This window comes from Athene noctua, chromosome 2 (genome assembly GCF_965140245.1).
Source record: "Athene noctua chromosome 2, bAthNoc1.hap1.1, whole genome shotgun sequence".
Classification (NCBI taxonomy): domain Eukaryota; kingdom Metazoa; phylum Chordata; class Aves; order Strigiformes; family Strigidae; genus Athene; species Athene noctua.
Genome location: NC_134038.1, coordinates 67,975,504 through 68,000,856, shown reverse-complemented (window position 1 = coordinate 68,000,856; position 25,353 = coordinate 67,975,504). Strand labels below are relative to the sequence as shown.

The 25,353-nt window shown below is 37.6% G+C and overlaps 1 protein-coding gene across 2 annotated transcripts in view; it reads left to right on the top strand.

The window, feature by feature from the left end:
* Positions 1-25,353, top strand: part of CTNNAL1 (catenin alpha like 1) — a 60,596-nt gene that overhangs the window by 9,486 nt on the left and 25,757 nt on the right. For both annotated transcript variants that reach the window (XM_074899375.1, XM_074899374.1), the window contains exons 2-6: positions 11,595-11,784; positions 17,993-18,180; positions 22,316-22,435; positions 24,623-24,712; positions 25,007-25,177. In XM_074899375.1, the coding sequence (XP_074755476.1) occupies positions 11,595-11,784; positions 17,993-18,180; positions 22,316-22,435; positions 24,623-24,712; positions 25,007-25,177 (759 nt within the window). The remainder of the gene's footprint in view (positions 1-11,594; positions 11,785-17,992; positions 18,181-22,315; positions 22,436-24,622; positions 24,713-25,006; positions 25,178-25,353) is intronic.

Here is a 25,353-nt window from a genome sequence, read left to right as displayed (position 1 = left end):
TTTGGTACTCACTTTAGACTTGAGACTTGGCACTACTGTTGAGTAATAAAATTATGTATGTTGAGTAATAAAATCAAGTAATAAAATAGAATTATGTTTGTAGAGGCTTGCGTTGTACCTTCTGATAAACCCTTCTTAGTTTACATTGTGTACCGCAGAGAAACAGAGCCATGGATGCAGTCATACGCATTAACTGCTGTTGAGTCTGGAAGCATATGGTATGCTGCCTGTGTACCGAATTGCACTTCATTAGTTTCAATTTAGTCACTAACTCATGGACTTTTCTCTTCCTTTTGGTTCCATAGGTATTGTGGGTTAGGTTGTGAGCTTGTGGTTTGTATTATGAATCTTCCACTCGATACAAATTCTGTTTCTGGACAACGAAGCTTGCAGCAGCTCAACTGTTATTTAGCCTGCACTTGGTATTTTGTGCCCCTAAAGGAGCCTGATTCTTTCTCTTTGATTTATACAGAAAAGTTAATCTCATGAGTTTGTCATCTGGCTGTAGATAATGTGATTACTTCAGTCACAGTACCAGTTGTATTTCTGGGCTGTTGTGGTTGCAGGTTTTCCTTTACTGAGGCTAGTTTTTAATTGACAGCTATTTAGTCATTGAAGTTAGGTTGTTATGAAACAGTGAAATGGAAATAGTTAATAATTTACAGTTATGGTTTTTAAGGTATGCTGGGGAGCACAGGAGTACCTTAGAATATTCTAAATAGATAAATGAAATTATTTTGTTACATTAATAATTAATTATGTTTATATCACTAATGATATTCTGCTTTACAAGAAAAATTACACTTGAACATTTTATCACATGAGCAACAGCACCACCATGAAACAGCTGTGGTTTCAGTTTGGTTTTTTTTCTGTGAACCCTTGGATGGTGAAATTGGCTTTAGTTAAGCTTGGCTACTGCCTTATAATGTTCAGTACCTCAGTCTTTGATGTGATAAATGAGTCAGACTGATATTTGAAGTAGCTGAAGTCAGATGCTTCTTACTGACATAGCTGAAAATCAGTTGCTCTTTTTCAATGGAATCTTATCTTTCAAATTTATGAGATCTGATTAATGACTTCTCTATAAATTAAAAAAAATTTTTGTAGTTCTCCTGTAGAATGAGTACTAAATCAAAACTGCCTCATAGTGATTCTGCACAAAAAGAATTGGAGCAGCTTTCTTGCTATTCAACATTGTTAACAGATGGGTTTAGATAGATTAGGTAGGGAAATCCCCAAAGGATGAATTATGAATTAATGATTGCAAACAACTGATTATAGTTTAGTAAAAAACTGTTGTATGGTACTATGAGTCTATGACTTTCTTCATGGATTTTTTTAATGTTTATTAATTCATAGACAAAACATAACCATTGCTAGATAGAGCCTTAAGTTATAATTTTTGCTCATTGAGTTGTATTGCATTCCATTAGTAGCCTTGTTTAAAGCTCGTGGGAAAATGAGTAGTGATATAGACTCTAGTGCCAAATTGGAAATGTGAATCTTACTTTAGATACTGAATGGGATGATTTCTTGTCTTCATACATAGAATGAATTCCCAAATGATAAGATAACCCCTAATCATAAGTTGCAAGAATCATGTATGAGCAAATCCTAAGATTCTTTCAGATGTATATGGAAGAATAAAAAATTATGCAGTTGCTTTTTCTCTTAGAGAAACATTTTTGTATTTATTTTTTTGTATTGAGCAGAATGAATATAACCACCTATAACCACACAAATCATGTATTTTCAAATAACAATAAAGTAAAATTGTGTTGTAGTAAGATAATGTTGTAAATGTAGTTTTTGTGTTGGTGGTTTTTGTGTTGGTTTTTTAAAATTTATTTATTCACAGGTGTCAAAATTGTTTAGAAGGGTAATATTGTCCAAAGTTGCAAGTGCTTAACATGTAGGAGGTTAGACAAATGTATGGAATGTTCCCTTTTAATTATCAAAGATTCTGTACTGTATTTCAGTGTTACATTTAAATATTCTTAATTTTTCCAACTGAATGAGTTTTTGTTGCCCTCGAGCTCTTCAAGGAAGTAAGCAGAAGAATATACAGGCTCTTTAACATAAATAAGGTAATGGTTCCTGGATGATACAAAGTTTTTGTTTTGTTTTACACTCCTGTAGGTGGATCGTAGTTGAATCTGCATAGCCGTTTCCAGAGCACACTGTACTTCTCTAATAATCCCTAGGGCAAGTATGTGCTTTTTCAAGATGAAATACCAGGTGTTGCTCTGAATTGAAGTGGGATGTCAAAATGCTTGCTAAGAAAATCTTTGCTAAAAAAGGCTGGAGGAACCCTTCTGTCTGCAGCAAGACAGACTGAATGGCTGGTATTTGTGCCAGTGAAGCTGCATGTTTGTGGGACTAACAAGCAACTTTTCCTACATCTTCAGGAGCCAATCCCGATTTGAATAGAAAGAATTTTCAATTGTAGGTGGTATCAGCGTGTTGTCCCTGTTACATCATTTATTACAATGTCTGAATGTTTTGTTCCATAAGCAGCTCGGAGCTGGCTCAGGCATTGTTTGCACAAACAGTAGAAGTTTAGGTACATTAACAAAGGCAAGTTAGGGAAGAAAGCCACAATAATCATTTGCCGTTCAGTCTTTCGTTTTGAGGTTACCTGATCATGTTAGTAAATTGAGTTATTTCTGAGACTTGCATCTCTCTGGTGCTGAAAACATGTCTGCATCTGTTTTGACCACATCTGAAAGTACACTTTTAAACAATGAACTTCCCTCGGAGTTTGTTTTGTTTACTTAGGCTTGCTCATGCCCAGGATTTCTAGGTGCAGAATGAAAAAGCGTAATAGCTTTGTTTAAGAAATCTACCCATTTAGGTAAGAAGATACTGAACTGGAGGGCAACAGGAGGGGAGGGAAATGTACTGGCTTGCACACACTTAAAACCGGTATTTGGGTTTATTAGCTTACGTTCACTTTTTTTACTGAGGTAGTTGTGCATTTCAGCAAACTTCAAGACATCGGTAGAGTTAGAAAGCCAATTCATAATGAAAGTTGCAATAAAGGCTGTTTTTTGTTTGGATGCATTTTATGATAGGTAAACATGTATTTTTTTGATGTTCAGTATACTTGTTGATGCATGCATCATAAATCAGAAGTTAAATTGGAGTTTCAATTTGAAAAATTATTTTTGCCAACTCGTATCAAGTTGCTTAAAGGTGCAAATTTCAGTCTGTAAACTTCCATACATCTTTTCAGAAAGAGAAGGAAGCTTGAACTTTAATTGTCTGAAAATTAAGATCTTTGTCATCATCACTCGCTTCTATAGAAATTCTGGGGGAACATAGGGCAGTCCTCTGACTTGTAAGGCATGTGACAGTAAGAGTGAACAAGGTAGCTCTGATCCATGATCAAGACTCACTGAGCATTCTCTCCAGTGATTCTTCTGTTTGTGGAAAAGAAGGGAGGATGACAGGACTGCAGGTCAGTTTTCATATAGTTCTCTTATTCATATCTGCAGATCACTGGGGATCTCTGATTGTAAGGAGTGAACATTAAAAAGCAAGTGTATTCTCCTCTATAGTAGTGTTACTTTAGTAATATTATTGAAGTAATTCAAACCTCCACATAATATCTGAGAATCCACAGGTTGCAAGAACTAGTCAGCTGTGTTCATTTTTTTTTTTTTTTTTAATTCTCTCTGGAGTTAATTTTCACAAGAACTTGCTAAAAAAGTTGGAATAATTTAATCCCACTGAAAAAAAATTTCTGAAGTTTCCAGAGTTTTCATTACTCTGAAAAAAACCAAAAACTCCCAAACGCAAAATAAGTCACACTGGAGGAAATAAATTGGTGTTATCAAAGTACTACATCTTAATTGAACAAGTTAATCTCTGTCACATTTTGGATAATCATTTTCTCCGTGGTGTTTGGTTTGGATCTTGAAATTTAAAGAGCCCTTGGTTTTCTAGGAATGCATTCAGCACAAAGAAAGGGTATTCACTACTATAGGACAGTCTCTGTGAGTTGAATCCTTTCTTTTGATCTCTTAACAATTCCAGGAATGTGTAACAACTACATAGCAGTGGTACTAATAATCTGAGGTGTGTATTCGAAGTTGAAGTTGTGCATTCTTGTCTTTCCTGGCAAACTTTACAAAGGGTATGTTTTGAAGCCTAGATGTGAAGGAGGTGAAGAGGACTGTTATCACCCCTTCCAAATAATATTTTACACCCGTTGAAGCTATTGTGCTTGTGAGAAGTGCACAGTTAAATGTTGTGATGCTTTAAAATGAAGTGTACGATTTGCAGTTAACCAAAAATCTGGTTACAACTGCAGTATAGCTAGTGTCTCATTTGCTTGTTTTATTCTCATGCTTTCTTCTCAGCACCCACGTTTGGGTACTATTGGAAATACTAGGTTGGGTATACTAGTGGTCTGATTTGGTAGGGCTGTTCCTGTGTTGCTTGTAAGCTTCGACTTGTCACTGCAGGTCCTGGATTGTTCCTTCTTCCTTTTCAGAGGTGGCTTATCAGCTTATTAGGCACTACATGTGAAAGATTGCCTGAGGCTCCTCTAAGCATGTTAGCATTTGCCCATAGATAAGTGAACCAGCTTACAGGTTGTTAAAGTAGTTTATTTCATGTGATTCCCTGAAGGCTTTTATGAAAGATGTGTACAGAAGCAAACAGAAGATGCTTTTAAAAAGCCTTCAGGTAAAGATACAACTACAACACTGTTACCACAAATGTAATAGAACTCAGCAGTTTTGGACATGTGACATATTTGTATAGCCCTTCTAGACACCAGTGCATAGGCAATATGAGGAAAATATATAAATAGGGGGTAGCAGGATTGTAACACTTCTTGGAAGCTGTCCTTTTACAGAAGCGGTGACTCAGGGTCCTGAATGATGCATTGAGGTCTACGCAACTTCTGCAAGAAAGGGTTGGTTGTCCCTTTTGAATAATAACATGTAGAAGAAACTTCTGATTCAGGCGTCCATAAAGCAGAGGCAGTTGTCCCAAATAATGTTTTGGGTTCTTACAGTTAACTAGCACATTAGTTGTTAATTCAGTTGCATTTCATTTTTGGTTAATCTTTTCCAGCCTTTGAAAACTTTCAAAGTTGAGTTTCTACAAAGTTTAGTTGTGGGATTTTTCTACAAAAAGAAAACAGAGTAGGAAGATAAGGCTTTCCAGTTCTAAAAATCTGCACATTGACCAGACTTCTAGAAAATATTTTAGTGCTTGAAATTGTAGAAAATGCTTAGTAAGACAGGCACCTAATCTTAGACTTGTGATTTCTAGGGCAGGTAAGCAGGTATTCTTTGTTCACTTCTCAAGATCCCTGAGGCTTGTCTTTTGTGATGGGAAGTCTCTGTGACAGTTTTGCTTGTAGGCCTTATGGACTGGATGTCAAATGCCAGCTGCTGCTTCTGTGCTGTCTTACATGTGTGGCTACATTCTGTAGCAGAAGTGTGTGTTGGAACAACGTGTGCTTCTGTCTGGTTAAATGAGTCTGAAGACCTGTTTGTCCTTACGTAGTACACAAGACCTAATGAGAGACAGTACCTAAAATGTAATAGTAGAAGTTCCTCACCACCCTCAAACTCAAGATGAACTAATAAAAGTATGTGTAATGTGTGAAATGTCTTTTTGACCAAATTTTCTACATGTCCTATCAAATACAACTAAATTTACTTCATATACAATGTGGATACTTACCCACAGGGAGGGAAGTGGGTAGAGTATCTTCCAACATGACTTCTCAGTTTAACTCTTGTGTTTGTAGAAGTGTGTCATGTAAAACTTAATTACACTGATAATAAATAGACATTGAAATATTTTTAGCTAAGCATGCTGTCATGATGCTTCCTGTGCATGAAGCATATAACAGCTTAAATGTCAGTATCTGAAGGCCCTCAAAAAACTCTGAAAACAGCTGCTTGAAAACTGCCACAACTGAGCTTGCTTCCTTAAATATGAAGTACATCTTGATACATTATGGCTATATGTGTTAGTTTCAGTAAAGTACTTGGGAAAAGGCCATTTTTCTGGGGCGGCTGGAAACAAGTGACAAAAGATTGTAACTGGTCATTTCTTGAAACTACACACTCCTTAAACTGTCTCAAATCTCAGATAAGCATTCCATGGAAATAGTGTAAAAGCTCACATTGAGCAGAGCATGAGTACCATCAAAAGGACTGTTTCCTTTCTAGGACCTGATCAGTAAATCCTTAAGTAAACATCATGTAACCATATTACTCTTGTTCAAAGAGACTCACAGGTCTTTCAGCTGTTAACTCTTGCCCAAGCACCACAAATGTTAGTGACTGGATGATACATGGTTAGAATATGACAGATTAAGTATGTGGGAGCTGTTAAGCTTAAAAGAGAGTTTAGATAATGTTCTTGGAGTCACAGGGGTTTCCTTCTAAAAAAATGCGAAAGAAACACAACAGTAATTGTTCTGGTCTGGTTGCAACTGGATGGGCTGCAGGGGAAAGGCAGTTCTTTGTAACCTGAAATATCCTTAAACGTTGCAAGTTTTCACTAATTCAGTTTTTGATAGGCTCTTAGGGTATCTTTGGAGGAGGAAGGTGGTTGTTCGTTGGGGAGAAAGTCCCTTCTTAGGTTTCTTGTTGGTCTTTGCTTTTCTCCATTTTTCTTGTCCAATTTTATATCTTTGTTTTAAATGTTGTTTAAAAGTGAGAACCAAAAACTTTGCTTATTTGTTATTATAGAATCCTAGCTTATTGGCCTTTTAATGTGTATTGCTTTATTTGTATCCTGAAGCAGACCTCTCCCCAACACCCATTCAGTTGTACTGCTTAGGGATTTTTTAATTTTTTTTTTTTTTTTAATGGTCTGAACTAGTTAAATAATCTTTGTGCTGCTTATTAGCATCACAGTTTCCTTCAGTATGTCACTTAACATACTAGTGAAATTCCTATCCTTGCTCAGTTAAGATTTTGTTTCTTAGGTTTTTTTAACCCTGATTGTTAATTATGTTTGATTAAGTTTTGACAAGAATCTAAAAATGCAGTTGCTATTACCTCTGCTTTTTCATAGTTTTAAATGGAGGATATACCTGAGTGTATATCTGTCACTCATTTCATGAAGGAAAGAGAAAGATATTTCTCAGAATTATCATTCTTCTTGTTTGCACAGTGGTTTTCTGCAGGAGCAGTTATGAAAAGCTCATCTGTATCTGAAGAACTTTCCTCATGACTTTGATGTTATTAAGCATTTTACATTTGATATATGTCTAACTCATGTTTCTAGAACAGAAGACAGCCTTTTTTCCTTTAACGGGTATATATTTCATATCTTCCTCTATCTCTTTCTTTTGTCATGACTTACCTACTCCTATTTCAGGGCTGTTGCTTACTTTTTTACAACAAACATCCTATGCAAATTTTACTATGTTAGTACAGGGTGGATTTGCTGCATAACATTGATCACACTTGAAATAGGTGTTATATGAAGCTGTCTTGATGTTTCAAACTGCTTGACCAGCTTCTGGTTTAGTTATTTCGCAATGTTTGTTTTGAACTGATAATCCATATAGGTTTTGACTTTTCTGGAAAAAAAGAAAGATGGAGTTCAACAAATTTCCCTCCATTCTAATGTTAAGATAGTTACTGTAGTGGCCTTAGTTGGCCAGTCTGAGAAGAAATTATATTACCCAGCTACTAGTTCATCATTCCAGGAGGTATTTGCAAGCCTCAGCTGCTGTGTATAACAATAGACTTGCAAACTGAGTTGAATCTGCATATACCAGCTATTCCAGTGGGTGTCTATGTCATAAAATCACAGAGTGGTTTGGGTTGGAAGAGACCTTTAAAGATCATCTAGTCCAACCTCCCCTGCTGTGGGCAGGGACACCTTCCACTAGCCCAGGTTGCTCAAAGCCCCGTCCAACCTGGCCTTGAACACTGCCAGGGAGAGGTCATCTACAACTTCTCAGGGTAACCTGTTCCAGTGTCTCACCACCCTCACAGTAAAGAATTTCTTCCTTATGTCCAGTCTAAATCAACCCTCTTTTAGTTTAAAAAGTTTGTCTCCTGTATTGCCACTACAGGCCTTGGTAAAAAGTCTTTCTTCGTCTTTTTTATAAGCCCCCTTGATATACTGAAAGACTGAAATGAGGTCTCCCCGGAGCCCCCTCTCCTCCAGGCTGAACAGCCCTGACTCTCTCACCTAGGAGAGGTGTTCCAGGCTTCTGACCATTTTTGTGGCCCTCCTCTGGACCGGTTTCAACTGGTCCATGTCTTTCTTGCACTGGGAACTCCAGATCTGAACAGAGAACACCAAGTGGGGTCTCTCAATAGCAAAGTAGAGGGGCAGGATCAGCTCTGTTGACCTGCTGGCCATGCTTCTTTCTGTGCAGCTTGGGATCCAGTTGGCTTTCTGGGTTGCCAGCTCACATCCAGTTTTTCATGCACCAGTATGCCCAAGCCCTTTTCTGCAGTGCTGTTCTCAATCCATTCATCCCCCAATCTACATTGATACTGAGAATTATCCCAACCCAGGTGCAGGACCTTGCATTTGCCCTTGCTGCACTTCATGAGGTTAGGATGACACTGGTGATGCACCTTCCAAAACAGCTTCAGATTCTCGCTTCACCTTATGTGGGGCGGACATAGGGGGTATCTTTTTCTGCAGAACTGGTGACCCCCTCTGAAGGGTTCTGAAGAAGTGATAGAATTGTAAACTTTACCCATGTCTTAAATGAAAGCATTTCTGAAAATGTTTTTTAAGACTTTATTAAGGCAACTTAATCTGTGACATCTTTATGACTTCTATCATTTGCCTACTTCTCCAGTGACATATGTGATAAAAATGCCCTTGATTTGTAAGAGACAGTGGGATTCCTTTCACTCTGCAGTTAGCTGCATATGCATTTTTTTCAGGGTTATGCAGAACATGTTTAAACTTCTACTGGTATAAAATGCTGTGGGAAGTAAACTTGCAGCCAGGACGTGCATCCAACTAGTATTCTATTTGTCTTAAGCTGGTGTTATTTTATATGTACTTTTGAGAAGTCAGAAACTGTATGAATGTAATATTAGCCTTTTGTTTGCATAGCACTGAGTTGCTGTTTGCTTAAAAATCCATTGAGGAAACAAAGTTGTGGCCCTTTGTCAAATTGGTTTTCTTCAGTGTTTGATCTAATGCTTTCTGTAGGCTTGCTGCCCATGACTGGTCAAGAACTTGCCACTGGGATTGTTAGATTAGCCCCTGTCAGGTATTTGATAGTTTGGTATACTGGAAGCATCTACAATGCAAGAATTCAGGAGAACTGCGTAGTGCAGTTGGTTTTAATATCCATGTGATATTAATCTGAATTTCCACTGAAGTGGTGGTAATTGTATGTTTTGGGGAATGTCATTCCTCCTCTAGAATGAACCTGAAAGTGTTCAGATGTTTGCTTAGTTTATTCTTTAATAGGACTCTGTTTTCATCATAAGATGGTATTTTCACTGGATGGGCATCAGGGGTTCATAGCTTTGGAGTTGAAGTTTGGTGAATCGAGGGAACTCTTAGAGGGACAGATTTGTTGTATGAATTATAGAAAGTGGCCTTCCTTTAGAGCTTGTGGCTTCAGTACAAGTTGGAGAAGTAGGGGATATGTAAGAAGGCAGTGGGCCTTCTTATGCATTTCTGTAGTGATGTTTCATACCAGGACAAAATATTCTTCCATTCCCATAGTAGTTCTTTGATATGGCAGCACTGTTTATTGGATCTTTCTTAGCTTTTTCTGGCACCTTTTTTTTTTTTTTTTTTTTTTTTTTTTTTTGTGCCAAGTGTTTCATGAAGTATTGACATTTTCCATTGCAAAGAGTTTAATACTGCAAACTGGACTTAACCGGCTCCTGGCATTCAAAGCCAACCCTAGTAAGGTGCTAAAAAGCTCCAGTACTTTTTTTCCCCAGAAATACAACTCAGTGTTATCTGAAGAGTAAGCCTTGGGCATTGATCACATTATGAAGTGGAGCAGTTCCTACACTGCTTCCAGCTCTGTCCTTGGGTTCGATGTGAGCATTACAGGTGCAGCTTCTATGCTCTTGTCCTACAATAGGCTTGTCTGGTAGAAGAATGTATAAGTGAATGATGATTTCTGGTGGATTTTTGAAGAATAGGCAAAGACATATGTGATTAAGCTGATACAGCTGCTGTGTTCAAACACTTAAGTAATTAATGTAATTCTGAGATTCTCTCAGCAGAAATCTTTGAGTTCCTGGAGATGTGATTTACAATGCAGTTCTGTGGGCTTTTTAAACCATGCTGCTACTGAAAGGAGCACTTCTGCCCATCTCTCTCTGTCCAGTCTGTACTTTTTCCCATTTGCCACCAAAAGTATTCATACAGCTATGCAGTGAACTTGAATGGGCAACTGATTATGACAAAAACTAAAATAGCAAACATCACCTTCTCCACAATTCAGGTTTAACCCACGTCAGATAAATTCATTGCAAAAATGAGAGAGCGAGGCAAGGACAGGCAGGACTGTCTTTGTCGTCAACAATGATGGCTTTTATGCTGATTTAGGGTGTTTGAAACTATAGAATTCAACTGCTCTCCTGCATCTCACTAGAAAATGGTTGTCATACCAAAAATATAAAGCTTCTGTATTGTTTGTAGTACACTTTGTAATTAGTTAATTCTGAGTGCCAGTATTGCACACTATTCTCATGTATATTTAATGCCTTTGTCAAGAAACTGCTTCTGCAATCCTACTTTTCTCTTTGGGTGGGAGAGGGATCTCTGTTTCCTCGTGTTTGGTGTTTCGGGCAAATCTTCAGTCCTCTACAGCCTGCATGCAGCTGATCTCTGGTCTGTGTGATCCAAGAAGGAATGTATAGCACCGTGTGGTACTGGGAAGAAAAGCTGATATAGGATGTGGAGTTCAGAATAAGAGTGTCCTCACAAATTGTTTTATTGATAACTTGCATCTAAATGGCAACCTTTTTCTAAGTTCCAGAAAACATGCGTAATTGAAAATGCTGAAGTCATCAGTACAGTGGATATTTTAATGGGGGGAGGGCTTGAATACTTCACATTATTGCTAAAAGACAAATGGGTCTTCTTTTTGTGTAAAGACTGTGCTACTCCTCATTCTTTCTCAAAGTCTGCCTTAATCAATTATAAAGGCTATTTCAGTAAAAAGAGGCAAAGCTTTCAAATCCTAGTTGATGAGTGTGTTTAGTTGTACCTGGCAGTAAAAAAACTTTAGAGATTTCCAATGCTGGCAAACCCAAAATGATGTTGATGTCTACTACTGCACTCTTCAAATTTTACTGTGTGGTGTGAAAGCCTGTTGAGAGACCTAGGGCAGCTTATTTTAATACTGCAAATGGGAGGGAAGAAAAAAATCCCTCAATTCATTTGAGATGTAAGATAAGCTGAGATCACAGCAGATGAGCAAACTTAATTATACGCTAAAATTTTTTTTCATTTTCTGAGAAGTTAAATGATACCTTATGACTTAACACTAAATTTTATGCGTGAAGTATAGTAAAAAAGTTCAGTTCAAAACCTGCTTTTAATAATAAAGTTAAAATATCTTCTTGCATACAGTTCTAATAATTAACTCTTCTTGTTCACAGATAACTACTCTTATTAATCATAAGGATAAACCAAAGCGTTCAGACAAGACTCTGCAAGCAATTCAGCGAGTGGGCCAAGCAGTTAACCTGGCAGTTGGAAGATTTGTTACAGTAGGGGAAGCTATAGCCAATGAAAATCATGAATTGAAAGAGGAAATGAGTGTTGCTTGCATCGAGGCAAGGAGAGCAGGTATGTAGTTGCTCATGAAATTGTGCTTGTGCCATTTTTGGCACACTATTTTTAGTTCCAGGAATAATGTAAGAACTTTATTATTTAATTGCTTGACCCTCTTCTGCTGGTTCATTCAAGGCCTGATCTGTTACCCAGATTTGTCACTTACTTAAAATGCTGTCATCTTATGAACAGGGAATGGAATTATGTGTTGACTTTGACTTGATTTTTATAGGATCTTTTGCCAGAAGGAATTGCCTGACTGCTCTTTGTTTTATGATGTTACTGCAAACAGCAGAGTGTTAAAAATACAACTTCAGACTTTATTGCTCGCAAGCTAAAACAGTAGAGTATTTAAAGTAATTCGAGCATTATGCTGTTGAGGTCACTGCGTTCTAAATCTGAACGTCTGAATGAAGGTCAGTGTCAACCCATATTTCATCAGGACTCAGTAAGATGACTCACATCAGTCGCATCTGATGACTCCTCTCAGTAGAATGAAAATCATATCATACTTGCCTTTTTGCTGGATTCAACTTTTGTTGAAAACTTGCTCTGTGTGTGGATTGAATGTGAAGTATGGATAATTGATTGAGCTGCCTCTGTCACCATCCTCCCCCCAAAAGCCTCTGTTTAGGCCAATAGTGAGTTACATTCTCTGATACTGTACGAGAATGCCAGTGTCATGCTAAAAACTATTTTCCCATATATTCCCTGCAGTACTTTTCCAGTACTATTCCCTGCATGACATTTCAGTGGCTCTTAGTAAATGCATATTTTTACATCTGCAGTGCAGCCTTCAAGAAGATGACATCTAGAAGAATGTTCCTTTTGTTGTTAGTGTTGGTGGGTTTTTGTTTTTTCTCTCCAATACCTTCAGATCATGAGAATGTCTTCTTGAAGCTTTTCCTGTTCAAGCATATGGAAATACCTACATGTGTGGCAGACTTTCTGCTTGCTGTGGCTTCAGGGAGACAATCTTGAGCTTTCAGATGTGGAGGCAAATAAATGACCCTTCAACACTAATGTCTTCATGATTGCAGAAGGGAGTAGTACTCCACTCCAAGATGTGGGTTACGGTACTTAAAACTGATCTGTTCAGTTAAAGAGTGGACTTATGGGTGGGTGTTTGTTTTTTATCTTTTAAATAACTTCAGAAGCCTGATAAACCTTCCTTTTGCTGTCTTAGCTGTTATATTTTTTGCTCAATCACTGTGCTGGCCTCAAACTTTGGGGATGCAGTTCATACTATTTTTGTGATTTTAAAAAAAAAAAAAAAAAGCTTAGAAATTGGGCATGGTACTGTAAGAAATCCTCTGAAAATCTCTCAACAATGAATTGCTATGTCTAGAAATGTGGTAGTGATGAATGATTGTTTTTGTGATTTGAAGGTCTATTCTAGATAAACTTCAGACTGAAAATTCATAGTCGCTCCAGTAAACTCAGCTGCAAACAGATATGTCCTAATTTGAAAACATTCCATTTGTTATGTGAAGCATATGTTTTTTTTCTTCAGAGGTCCAAGTAAAATAAAATGCTGACAAGCCAAATTGCCGAAGTTTCATCTATAATCTCAGCTGCTAGAAGAGCAGTGCAGTCTGGATCTCTATTTCTTGACTTGCCAGTTATGTTGTGGCTAAGTGCTTTTTTTTCCTATCAGTGTATCCAGGAGGAGTTCGGAGTCTAAAAATAGTCTGCAGTATTTTCTCTCACCAAATGGTTATACTTTTTTACATTTTAAATTTTATTTCCCGTTAGGGAATAATGTGCCTCAATCTAGAGTGAAGATACAGACTGTTTACTTTTCTGTCAAGCCTCACATTTACCTTGGCATGGGGGAGTTACTCTCTCTGAGCTATCCATCTGAGATCTAACTGAAGACGTACATGGGAAATTCAGTATATCAAAGATGTTTGCTGCTAGTTTTTTGCTTGGTGGTTTTTTTTGTGCCAGTATTATCTCTGTGGACTGTTAGGTGTTGGAAAAGGTAAGACAGTCCTTTGTGCAAGTAAATTCTTATGAATAACTGTCCTCTGAATTTAGTCTTGGAACACAGTTGTTCAAGTGCCATTTTGAACAACTTTGGTGTTCCCAAGCAAGCCAGTAAAATCTCCTGGACAATTATAGCAAGAATATTGACTTGTATAAAAGAATCCCATGTTCTGACAGCATTGGGCTACAGAAAGCCCTTGCTGTTTAGGGCAGAAGATGTAGAGCTGTTCATGTTTCTTTTTAGCCAATAAATTAGATTGTGCCTCAGAAGTTAAAGGGACACCTTTTTAGGTGTGGAAGATAGATTTCAACACTAAAGGATTTAGAACATGAAGCATCTCAGTTGCTAAGAAAAGTAGGGAGTCTTTAAATCAATTGCATATCCTGCAGAGGCTTTGAAGGATGACAGATGTTGTATCTGTCTCTTGTGAAGGGATATAATCAGTGATCTGAAGTGTTTCAGACTTGTTATGACTATTTCCTTGTAATAAACCTCGTAATTTGATTGACTCAAAATAGAATCATAAAACACTGCGGAGGGTCATGTAGCAGATTTTGCCTAACATTAGTCTTGCACTGTGTCAGTATTTACAGTGACAGTATAGTAGTGGAATGTAACTCAAAGAAGCACATTTTTAGATGCCCATCTGTGATTTTTTTTTTTCTCTAAAACTAGGAAAGACTGGTTAATTTAAAAGAGAAAACACATGTCAAGAATGAGTTAGTGTCATAACATTTTCAGTATTCTCTGCCAGAGTACTACATAGCCCTAAAGGAAGACAGGGAGCAAAATGGAAGCAATAAATAGCACTCTCCTATTTTTGCCTTGTCTTTTAGTGCAGAGAAGGACTAAATTAAGAAGGCTGAAACCCAATAATTTAAAATGGATAAATAGAATCACAGAATAACTTAGATTGGAAGGGACATTTAATTCCAAGAATGGGGACCTTGTAATTTGTTGTACACCTCTTACAGTGTTTGACCACCCTTACAGTGGCAAAAGTATTTTCTTATATCTTGTTCATTGCTTTTTGTCCTATCACTATGCACGAGCAGTCTGTCTCTGTCTTCTCCATACCTGGCTATTAGGTAAGTGGTTGTAGACAGCAGTAAACTCTGCCATTGGCCTTCTCTTCCTGAGGTGGAACAAACCCGCTTCCTTCAACCTCTCTCCTTATGTCACATGCTCCACTATGTGCAATGCTTTCCCTGGTCCTGAGGAGCCCAGAACTGAACATGGTACTCCAGAGCCTGTCTCACAAGTGCCAAACAGAAGGGAAGTCTCATTCCTGCAGCCTGCTGGTTACACCTCTACTAAAAATCCAGCATGCAGCTGGCCATCAACTGCTGACTCCTGTTCAACTCTTTGTCCACCAGGACCCTCATGTCTTTCCTTGCAAAGGTCTTCTCTAGGCAGCTGAGCCCAGCCTGTACTGTGGTGTGGTGTTACTCTAGCCCAGATGCAGGACTATTATTGCCTTTGTTGGACTTCACAGACTTTCTGTCAGATCATCTTTCCGGCCTGTCCCTCTGTGTAGTAGCCCTGTTCTCCAGCATATCAGAGACTCCCCCAGTTTGGTATTATTCACACACTTATGAATGTGCTGGCCCATCACCCCGGGAACAGTTTTGATTCCTTGCATCAGTCCCTGAGGGACACTGTTGGTAACTGGCTGCTCATTGGACTTCGTACCGCTTACCATCTCTGAGCCTGTCAGGTCCATTTTATACCCACATTATTGTTCACTTATTCAGTCCGTATCTCATGATTTAGTTATAATGACACTATGTGAGATTATGTTGGAGGCCTTGCTAAAGTTGAGACACGCAGCATCCATTACTTCCTTTTCTAGAGATGGTGTCATCTCATCATAGAAAACATTCAAGTTGATAAGGACTATTCACCCTTGCAGGTCTGTGCTGACTCTTCCTGATTGCTTTTTTCTGCTTCATGTGGTAATGACTTCCAAGATTATTTTAGTAATGTTCCTGGAGACTGACATGAGGCTGATAATTGCCTGAATTTTTGTTACTCTTCCTGAAGATGGGTGTGACAGTTGCTTTTCTATCATTTAACATGTGTCCCAATTGTCACAATCTTTCAGACATGATAGCAAATTTACAGTGACACTGAACTGCTCTTTTGGCACTCTAGATGTGTCCCATGGACTTGTGTATACCCAACTGGCTTAAATAGTCCCTATCTCAGTCTTTTTAATCTTAACAGGGTTTTTTTCCTCATAGCTTACTCCCAGGACATCATTCCTGTTCCTGTCGATGCAGATCTGTAGGCAGAGAAGGAACCCTTTGTTCTGTTGTCAGAAGTCCCAAGTTTCTAGGGCTGTCTGGAGCTTCTGACAGGCAGATGTTGCAGCTCTCTCTGTGTTCTCTGATTATTGTTTGTATAACTAGATTCTTCAGCTATGACTTTTCATCTTCAGGAAGGTGAATCCCACAGCATAAGAAATGGGGTAATGATGTGGTGCATCCTTCCTTAGTTACCAAAAGAACTTTACATCTATTTGAATTGCTCTCAGCATGTTCCTACAGCATTTTCTGTTGTTACATATATTTTGAAGTCAAAGGAAGAGATTGGGGTTAATCTACTGACAAAGTTGAACAGTTCCAACTAGAGATTGGCCTGAAAAATTAATTTGACTGTGGAGAAGGCAATGGCCAATCTTGTTTTGCTGTTAAAAGATCTCCTTGCCTCACTGGACACTTGTCCTAAAGCCTCATTGTTAGTGTATCTGGCTCCCCTCACTCTTTGGATAATAGCTGTACTTCTGTAATTCGTCTTGCTTCTATTAATTTTCAGGCCCTTCAGCTGTGGAACTCACCATCTCAGAGTGAATTCTGTTTATCATGTTTGCATATTTACACTAGAAGGACCCTCTTAATTATTTGTAGTGTGGCTTTTATGACCTAGCCTGGTCCTTAGCAAAAGTACTGGAAGTTCTTTGCCATAGTGCAATACGTCTTCAGGCAGTTTAGGAGCTTAAAGGATTACAGTTGTCAGAGGAGAGAAATCTGGACATAAACACTGAAGCTTGGAGCTCTGTGGTCTGAAGGACTGTCAGGTCTTCCTTGTTCCACTGTGTTTGTGTGTGCTATTTCCAGAGTAATAATGCACCCTTAGGTTCTTCATATGGGACCTCTGGCTTTATCAGGCTTTTGGAGTATATTGTCTGTTTAGGTGAATTACCTTAGTTGAGATTTTGAAGATGAGTCATAGGGGACTCGATCAAATGTCCTAGATTTTGTCTTCAAGGATGATCTGTAGGTTAGTTGTGGGTTGATCATCTTGTCTTGCATGCTAACAAAAAGCATGTCTCAGAGCTGGCCTGAGTCCAGTCTCCCAGAAGTCCTGTGGTTGTGGAATAGGAAACTACTCTATGCCTTTCCCCTATTGCATTATTACCTAGGGTACTCCAGAAGATTTAATTGAGTAAGAGTCTGTGACTTTTCTCAGACAAGAATTTCCCTTGGCTGCATTGGATTGTAGAATTTTTAACTGCATGAAAAATAGGAGTAGTCAAATACTTCTATTTAACTATTAAATCAAATGCTAGTTGAATAAAAAGATCCTTATGAACCGAAAATCAGTACTTCCTTGCCTTTTTTTTTTCCTCTCCTGTCTCTGACAACATACTGTTTGGTGGCCCTCCTTTGAACTTAATGTACAGTCATTGCACTATAATGCTTCAGTCCTGTAAGTTGTAAAGTTACTGTTTGGAATCTCTTTATTTGTCATGCCTGAAGACTTCTACAGGAATAGGAAATGGGAATACTAACTAAAATTTGGAAAGCAGAGGGGAATTTGTAGTTCTTCCTTCCTTGTTGCATCCCACTCCTTCAGGGGGTTGATGCTGCAAGTGTCAACACTGATTTGACTTCTGTTATTAAAATTGGAAAAATATCTCCCATGAATGTTTTCTCCCTCCACGCTCCCCAGCTCTACCCCTTCCACCTCAAATTTCTGTAGACTACTGTAAGAAAATCTGTGTATGTAACAGATGGAAGAAGGAGGCAGTACTGAATAACAGTCCAAATTTAAATATGGAGAGGGTGCCACCAACAGTCAGTAGAAGTGAAGTGAAATAAAAAAATTGTAGGTAGCTCTGAAAGTGTAGTTTTATCCCTCAAAGGATACTAAGGGTATTAAGGATTCTTAATGGGCCAGTATCTTTTCTGTGTGTATGAAATGTTAATTTATTTTTTTTTTCCCCACTAGGTGAAACAATCGCACAGCTTACGGACGTGGCAAACTTGGATCATCCAGAATCTGATAGCCACATAACAATCTTTACAGACAAAACGGGTGTGGTGAAAGCTGCAAGATTGTTGCTTTCTTCTGTCACAAAGGTGCTGGTATTAGCAGACAGAATTGTTATTAAGCAAATTATAACTTCCAGAAATAAGGTATTTGTTTGGTTTTGTTTTGGTTTTTTATGATACCTGCAGTCAATGCAAAAGAGTGGTGATAAATGAAGTGGTATTTTCATTGTATCTCTAGGGGAAATGAAAAATAAAGAGGTCTTGCACATGTTTATCTACCAGATATCTGAAAGGGGATGGCTGTAATTCAGGAGGAATAACATAATTCTCAGTGACTTACTACATTTTGTGTGGCCTGTATTGCTCTATTGACTTAGTATGCTGGAGGAGATGTTGTGTTACTGCTTACTTAACTTTAAGTCTGCTGCAAGGTGTAAAGTGTGTCTGTCAGTAAAATGGCCAATAAAAGCTTCTACTTGCTAAGGACAGGATGTTTGTACTGTCAGGATCAAGACAAAGAGAGCATTATGAATGTCTCTAAGGTAAAAAGCTGTGAGGAATGCTGATAAAAGTCTGTGCTAGTGAAGTGAGGTTTACAGATTAAAAGTTTTTTGTGCAGTTTAACTTATGTCTTGAAACTTAGCTTGAAACTACTTAGTTGATTTAAATAATGTATGAAGGCCCATTTAACCTCAAATGTAATATTTAATGTACTGTACTGTCTTGCCTGTAGGATATTCTTTTTTTTTTTCCCTTCCCCTGATGTGCTAAAGCAAAAATAGAAAAACCTCATGGTTGAAAAATGAGAGCCTGATAGGGCCTAGGCTTTTCCATTAATTTTCAACTCGTAATCTGAAGCAGGACCCCTCTTTTCTCTTTTGACTCCTCATGTTATCTCTCTTCTTTTGTCCCAGTTTGCTTTCCAGACATGCTAGTCTCTCTTTTGCACCTTCTAGATCCAAGACACTTAGCTGAGTCCAGGAATCAAAAATTACAGTAATACCTGCTTCAGTCTGGCCTTAGACTTAGCAGTGCTGATTTGCTGTCTTAGTGCTCTTTTCTCCTTCCAGTGGTTGGTGAAGGTGGCAACAATTTTACCAATATTAATTTGCTGAAGTTGCTTGCAGTTTTGTCATTTTCTTGCACTGCAGACCAGAATGGTGCATTTAATACCTTTTGCTGTCTTTTGTGAGCTTTTCTTCTGCCATTGTCTACAGCCATGCAGTGATCTGAATTAATTTACCTTTCCAAAAGTGGCTGTGTTAACACAGATTTAGGTTACGGAACAACTCTGCAGGTGCTTGTGCCGTGAAGGGATAAGGAGGGGATATATCCTTTCAGCAGCAGGGTATGGTTTATGATGGTCTCAAATATATATAAAACTACTATACATACAGTGATATTAATATAGTAAGCATATGTGCAAGATCTAATTTTGAAGGTAATGAAGTCTCATATTCCAGAGTGTCTCTGACTGCCATAGTCACCCTAGTCTTTGTGGTCTTTTGCGCTTTACTGCATTCCCCTTTCTATGCGTAGTCTACACGTGTTTGAGAATGTCTGCTTCTGTTTATGGTACCAGTAGAGCAATTCACATTTCTAGGACTAAATTAAACAAACAATGGTGTCTTATACAAGAATACCCTGATACTTATAAAGTACAGTCCTGAAAAGTGTGTCAGACACTGGTATGGTGGATAGCAAAGCATTTCTTCCTGTAAGAAATACTGTGGTAGAGGGATGATGGGGTCAAGGACTTAAGAAGTGCACACAGATCCTCAGAGGCAGTGTAGTATAATATGGTGTGGAGGATGGAAAGGCAGAACAGGATCATCAGTATTGCCAGCTGGAGCAGATGCTAGCTTCTTGGAGTGGGTCACTGTTCCAGAAGATCTCAGCTGCATTTTCATCTTAGAGACAGAGTGCCCAATGTTCTTGCTGCCTCTTCCCGAACACCTTCATTTTCATTGTCATCGTCATCTTCCTTGTATGAATCAAGAGGAGTTAAGTCAACCAAGGACAAAGGACAGTAAAACAGCTTAGTGGTTGGATGTCCAGTCTCATAGACTGATAAAGTGATTGAGATCTCCTGGAATGGTGATCTGCTCCAGATCCCAGACTCTGGCTGATGATCCCAGTGATCCTGTTCCTGCTTCTGCATCCTCCATGCCATAGATACCATCCCTGTGTTTTTAGATTGTTTGCATTTTTTTAAGCCCCTGCCCACATCTTTCCTACCTTTCAAAATTTGTTTCACTGTCCATCAGACTTAGTCACTGCATCAGTGAACTTAAAAGTCTTGCTCCACTTACTGTCATCAGTCGGGTTAGGAGTGCCAGAACGAGGAACAGGGAAGTAGTGACAGAGTGGGGGTGTTGCTCCACTGTGCAGATTGGATCAAAATATGGATGTGCCCTGAAGTGATGTCAGCCTACGATGGCTGTCTGAAAGGTGACATTCATAGTGCAGCAGTAGCTGCGTAATACTAAGTTCTGATTTAGATATTAATAGGAACGTAAAGCCTTTTTTGACACACATTTTAAACCTTGCATTAAAAAAATCTACATTTTAATTACTGTCTGTGTATTTCAAGTTGAGGAAAGTTTAAAATGAAAAATTATGAAGACATCACAGGTATTTTACATTTTAATAGCTTCTTGAATAAGCTTTAGACAAATCTAGAGCTGTCTGTACATTTTCTCCCTGTATGTAGTTTCTTGGAATGTCAGCTCTGCCTGGAATGTCTATAATTGTTATCTGTGGCTAATACGTGTGCTTTCACTGAAATTTTATTTGACAAGAGATTTGTCAAGACAGAAATACTTGCTCTAGTATAACTCTAACAGTTGTTTGCAACAAAGACTGTACTCTTGAAGTACTATACTTGCTTAAACCAAGAATGATTAAGCATAATTGCTATTATTTTTTTACCTATTCTTAGAAGAGAAAGTTGGACCTTGTATGTTTTCTTCTTCCTCCACATTTACTTTCCTACACCTTCATTTTCCCAGTCCCGTGGTTCTCTGCATTTTCCACCCTTGTACTGCTGTTTTCGCATCTTCATCTTCATGCAGCTTTTTTCAAGTCCTTTATACCTCAGCCTTGCTCATGCATTAAAAAGTTCCTCTTTCTGCAGCCTTTGTGGAACTGACTGCTTAACAAGATACTCAGATACTGCAGTCTAATGTTGCATGATAAAGCAGCCAGTTCCACAGTACTCCCAGGATTTAGTGGAGCATTTGCTTTGCATAGATTATGAGACTGAGCAGCTGCTCTATTACAAAAGAACGGGTGGCTTCTTAGGAGAGTTTGCCTGGGTCACAGGGAAGGGGTAGTTTTTCACAATCATATCTAGACTGCTTTATTTTTGGAAGAGGGAGATACTTTTGGCATAGGAAACGAAAAATAAGTTGAAGTTTCTCCCTTTCAAGTACAGTTTGTTAAATTTTCAAGAGGTATCTTATCTCCAGTCTGAAACACAATAAAGAACTACTTTGACAGTCGTCCCTTCTGAAGACATTTAGTGGTTTTGAAAGATCACTTTGGGATTAAAAACTATACCTCTAACCTGAAAAACCCTAATATTAATCTCTGTTATAAACCATATTGTAGTGATTTCAGCAGGATAGCTTCAGTAATTTATAAACTGTATAATTTTTGCTGAATGTTTTAAAAAATGCTGTGTTTGCATGCTTGTATGTGTCTTAAGAGCTTGATACAACTTGGGTTCATTTAATTCTTTGTTTTATATAGAGCTAATAAAAATACTCAGAGTAAGTTGTTACAGAAAGTATAAAACTATATATTAACTAATTTCTAACTGGTTTTGGTTTATTTTGTGGAAGGTCATTGCTTTTTTTTTGAATGCACACAGCTATTAAAACACCTGTCTGACTTAAACTCTGGTTTTAGACTTTGAAAGTTATGCATCTGAAATAGAACTTTGAAATTGAGAGTTACAACATAGGGATAGAATCTATATATATTAATTTCAAGTACTTATGTTTTTAAATTTAATATGACAGTAACAGTTTTTCTAAGTCTGGAAACTGAATCCTGTAATAATGTTACTCTTGATACTGGGAAGAATGAGGGAAATGGTTTTTTGAAGGTTGACAACAAATGCTGTTGAGTTATTAATGCTTAAATAGTGACGAAATATATACATTTTAAATAACACAATTTAGAAGTGTCTGCAAATAATAATATTCCTAGTTTAGTAATAAAAGTTTTCTGGTTAGCATCTTGAAAACCCACAGTATTTTCCCTTATCTTGCAGGTTCTTGCAACAATGGAACAACTAGAAAAAGTCAGTAGTTTCCAGGAGTTTGTACAAATATTCAGCCAATTTGGAAATGAAATGGTAGAATTTGCCCATTTAACTGGAGATAGGCAAAATGTAAGTATTAATAAAAAGCTGTGAGAGATGTTGTCATTTTCATCTGATTCCCTGGAAGATTTGGGTTCTTCTGGGATGATGAACTGTTACAAAACAGTTGCTGATGTCTTATCTCTGAAACGTAACTTCTTCTGCTTGCTCCACCCAGAGGACATCTTTTGATTTTAAAGCTCAGCCTGAGAAATACCACTGCGTTGTTTGATCTGCATATCTTCCAGAAGCCTGGGTGCATGTAATTTGCGATGTCCTTTGACTTCGATCACTGTCTTTTAGCTCTAACTTTTCTGGTTTATTACTCTGGTAGAGAATTTGTCTGTTGTTACTTGACAGAAACATTTGATGTTTGCACATAATGAAGGGATTTGAAAGCAGAGTAATTATTATAGCAAACACCTAACATGAAATCTTTAGATTCTACTAAAGCATTTGCTATTATTATTATTATTATCATTATTGAATATTTTTCTAGGTTTAAGTCAAAACCTTCTTATGTTGAGATAACAGTTTTTTACTTCTCACATGCAGCTATTTTTTCAAAGACTTTCATTCATGCAGGAAGCTTTCTGCTGCTACTTCCATGTAAATAAAAGGTTTGGTGAGGCTTAAGGCTTCTGCCGTGACCTGTAGTTACTTCCCCTTAGCAATCAAATCCTCTATTCAGAACTGAACCAGGGTCTGATATAGATATACAGAGTCCATAATATCCAGCAAAATTTAGAATTCAATTTGTATAAACAATTGGCCACCCTCATGCATCTCCTTTTACTGTTGATGTGTTCTGAGTCTGATAAGTACATTCTCAGTATCAAAGAATCAGTTCTGGAAAAGCTACATGTACTTAAAGGAAATAATTGCTTGGAAATGAACTCCCTTTATTTTTTCCTGAAATATTCATCGTAGTTGTTCTTTGGAAAGGGAAAGGTGCATTATTAGTAAGTGATACTCTTCAATTATTTTTGGTTTTCAGTGTTAACTGGTCTTTGGCTTTCCCCTCCTTGCCTACTTGACTCTTTTGGAAAGAGTGCTTCATTGCTACTTTTTAAAATGTATCAGGACTTTTCTGATATACTCAATTTACACTGTGTATGCTTCTGTGTGTCATTGTTAGTTTTATTGGGAGGAGCATCCCTCAAAGTATTTTTCCTTAGTATATGTATAATAAATATGCCAGAAACTCTTGACTGTGGCCAGATTTATCAGAATGTAACGTCAAAATTTCAGAAATGAACTGTTTGGTTTGTTTGTTTTTTTTTTTTTTTAATGTGATTTTGATCTTAAATATTTTCTGCAGTTGCTAAATAAGATTTTTATAAGAATGTCAAAAAAGACTGCTGCCATGATTTATCTGGATTTTTTTTGCTAATCTGGGGTAAATTAGGATTAATTTCATCCTGTAAACTGTTCCCTTTTCCTCTGGTCCCATTCAGTTGCCTGTCTAATAGCACTCAGCTATCTTTGTGAGCATTAAGAAGATCATAGTTTTAACTTTGTAAATTAGATCATCTTACATGTTGAGGGATTCATGTCTTGCCCTCTTCCCTCCCTCGCACCCCCATCCCAATTTGGACTCTAAATTCTTCCCTTTAGGTGAACTTTTCAGGGGGTATAGTTCAGTTTGCAGGTATATCCTTCTCCCTGGAGAGTTCTTGAACAGTTTCTGTACTCAGTGCCTTTCTATAGAGGAATTGCTTTTTTAGCCTGTGAAAACTTCCTTTATTACTGTTATGTAGTAAATATAACAGTTAGACAAAAGATTTATTTTACATTTCCTTCACCGCAGTACAGTGACAATGTGGTGTGGTGTTCTCTGTCTTTGCCTTACCCTCCCTCCATTTCAGAAAATATTTTTTAGTCAGCTATTCTTTTAATCTAATTTTTCCGTTTTATGAATAACACTATACGATAAAGATAGCAAAATTAGTGACAGTTTACATAATATGTTCTGTATCTCTGAGATCTTCCTTCTTTGAAATATGAATTGAATAGAGCCAAGAATAAATGCATAAATTAAGGTCTGTCTGAAAAGCAAGTTCTAGATCATGAGTTAGGCTGAAAATAGCGGTTGTCAGACATAAAGGAACTTTCTCACAATCCATCCATCTGCAAGTTTCCTTTTTCCAGTCTCACAAACAGTTAACATTTTAGATATTGTGTAATATTCAGGTCATTTTTAATTTTGGTGTTTAGGATTTGAAGGATGAGAAGAAAAAGGCCAGAATGGCAGCATCTAGGGCTGTTCTTGAGAAGTGCACCATGATGCTTCTAACGGCTTCAAAGGTGAGTGAGTATCCACACTCTTACACAACTTGGATAAATCACAGAGTATGGCATCTGGCAGTATAGCTCACTCTTCTTTCTAATCTAAAGAAGAGCATAAGAGTAAAGAATGAACAGAGGAAAATCTTTATATTCTGAGTATGGTATGAATTCTACTTAACACAATAGCAGTTTAACAGAAAGAATTTAATCGTATTCTAACACATTCTTTAGACTTGCCTTAGCAGGAAGGATTAATTTTGCTATATGGCATGTGTACTCTTTCATAATATTTATTTTGCTTTCTTTAAAAAGACTTGTCTGAGGCATCCAGACTGTGAATCTGCTCGTATAAACAAAGATGGAGTTTTTCATCGGATGAGATTAGCTTTAGAACAGGTAATAGAAATTGTAACTGACTCTAGACCAAACGGAGAAAATGAAATGGCCCCCATCAGCATATATTCTGGCATCAAAGAATTCAAGGTAAGAGTAGAAATAGTATTGTTTTCTACAGCCTAATAAATTACATCAGAACTAGGATTTTGAAAAAAAAAAAATTTAAAACTTTAAAATTGCCAAATGGTGGAGCTTCATCTTTTCAGCAATGTTAAATAACTGTCCCAAATGTTAGAGAATCTGACAAGATTGTCATTGCCAAA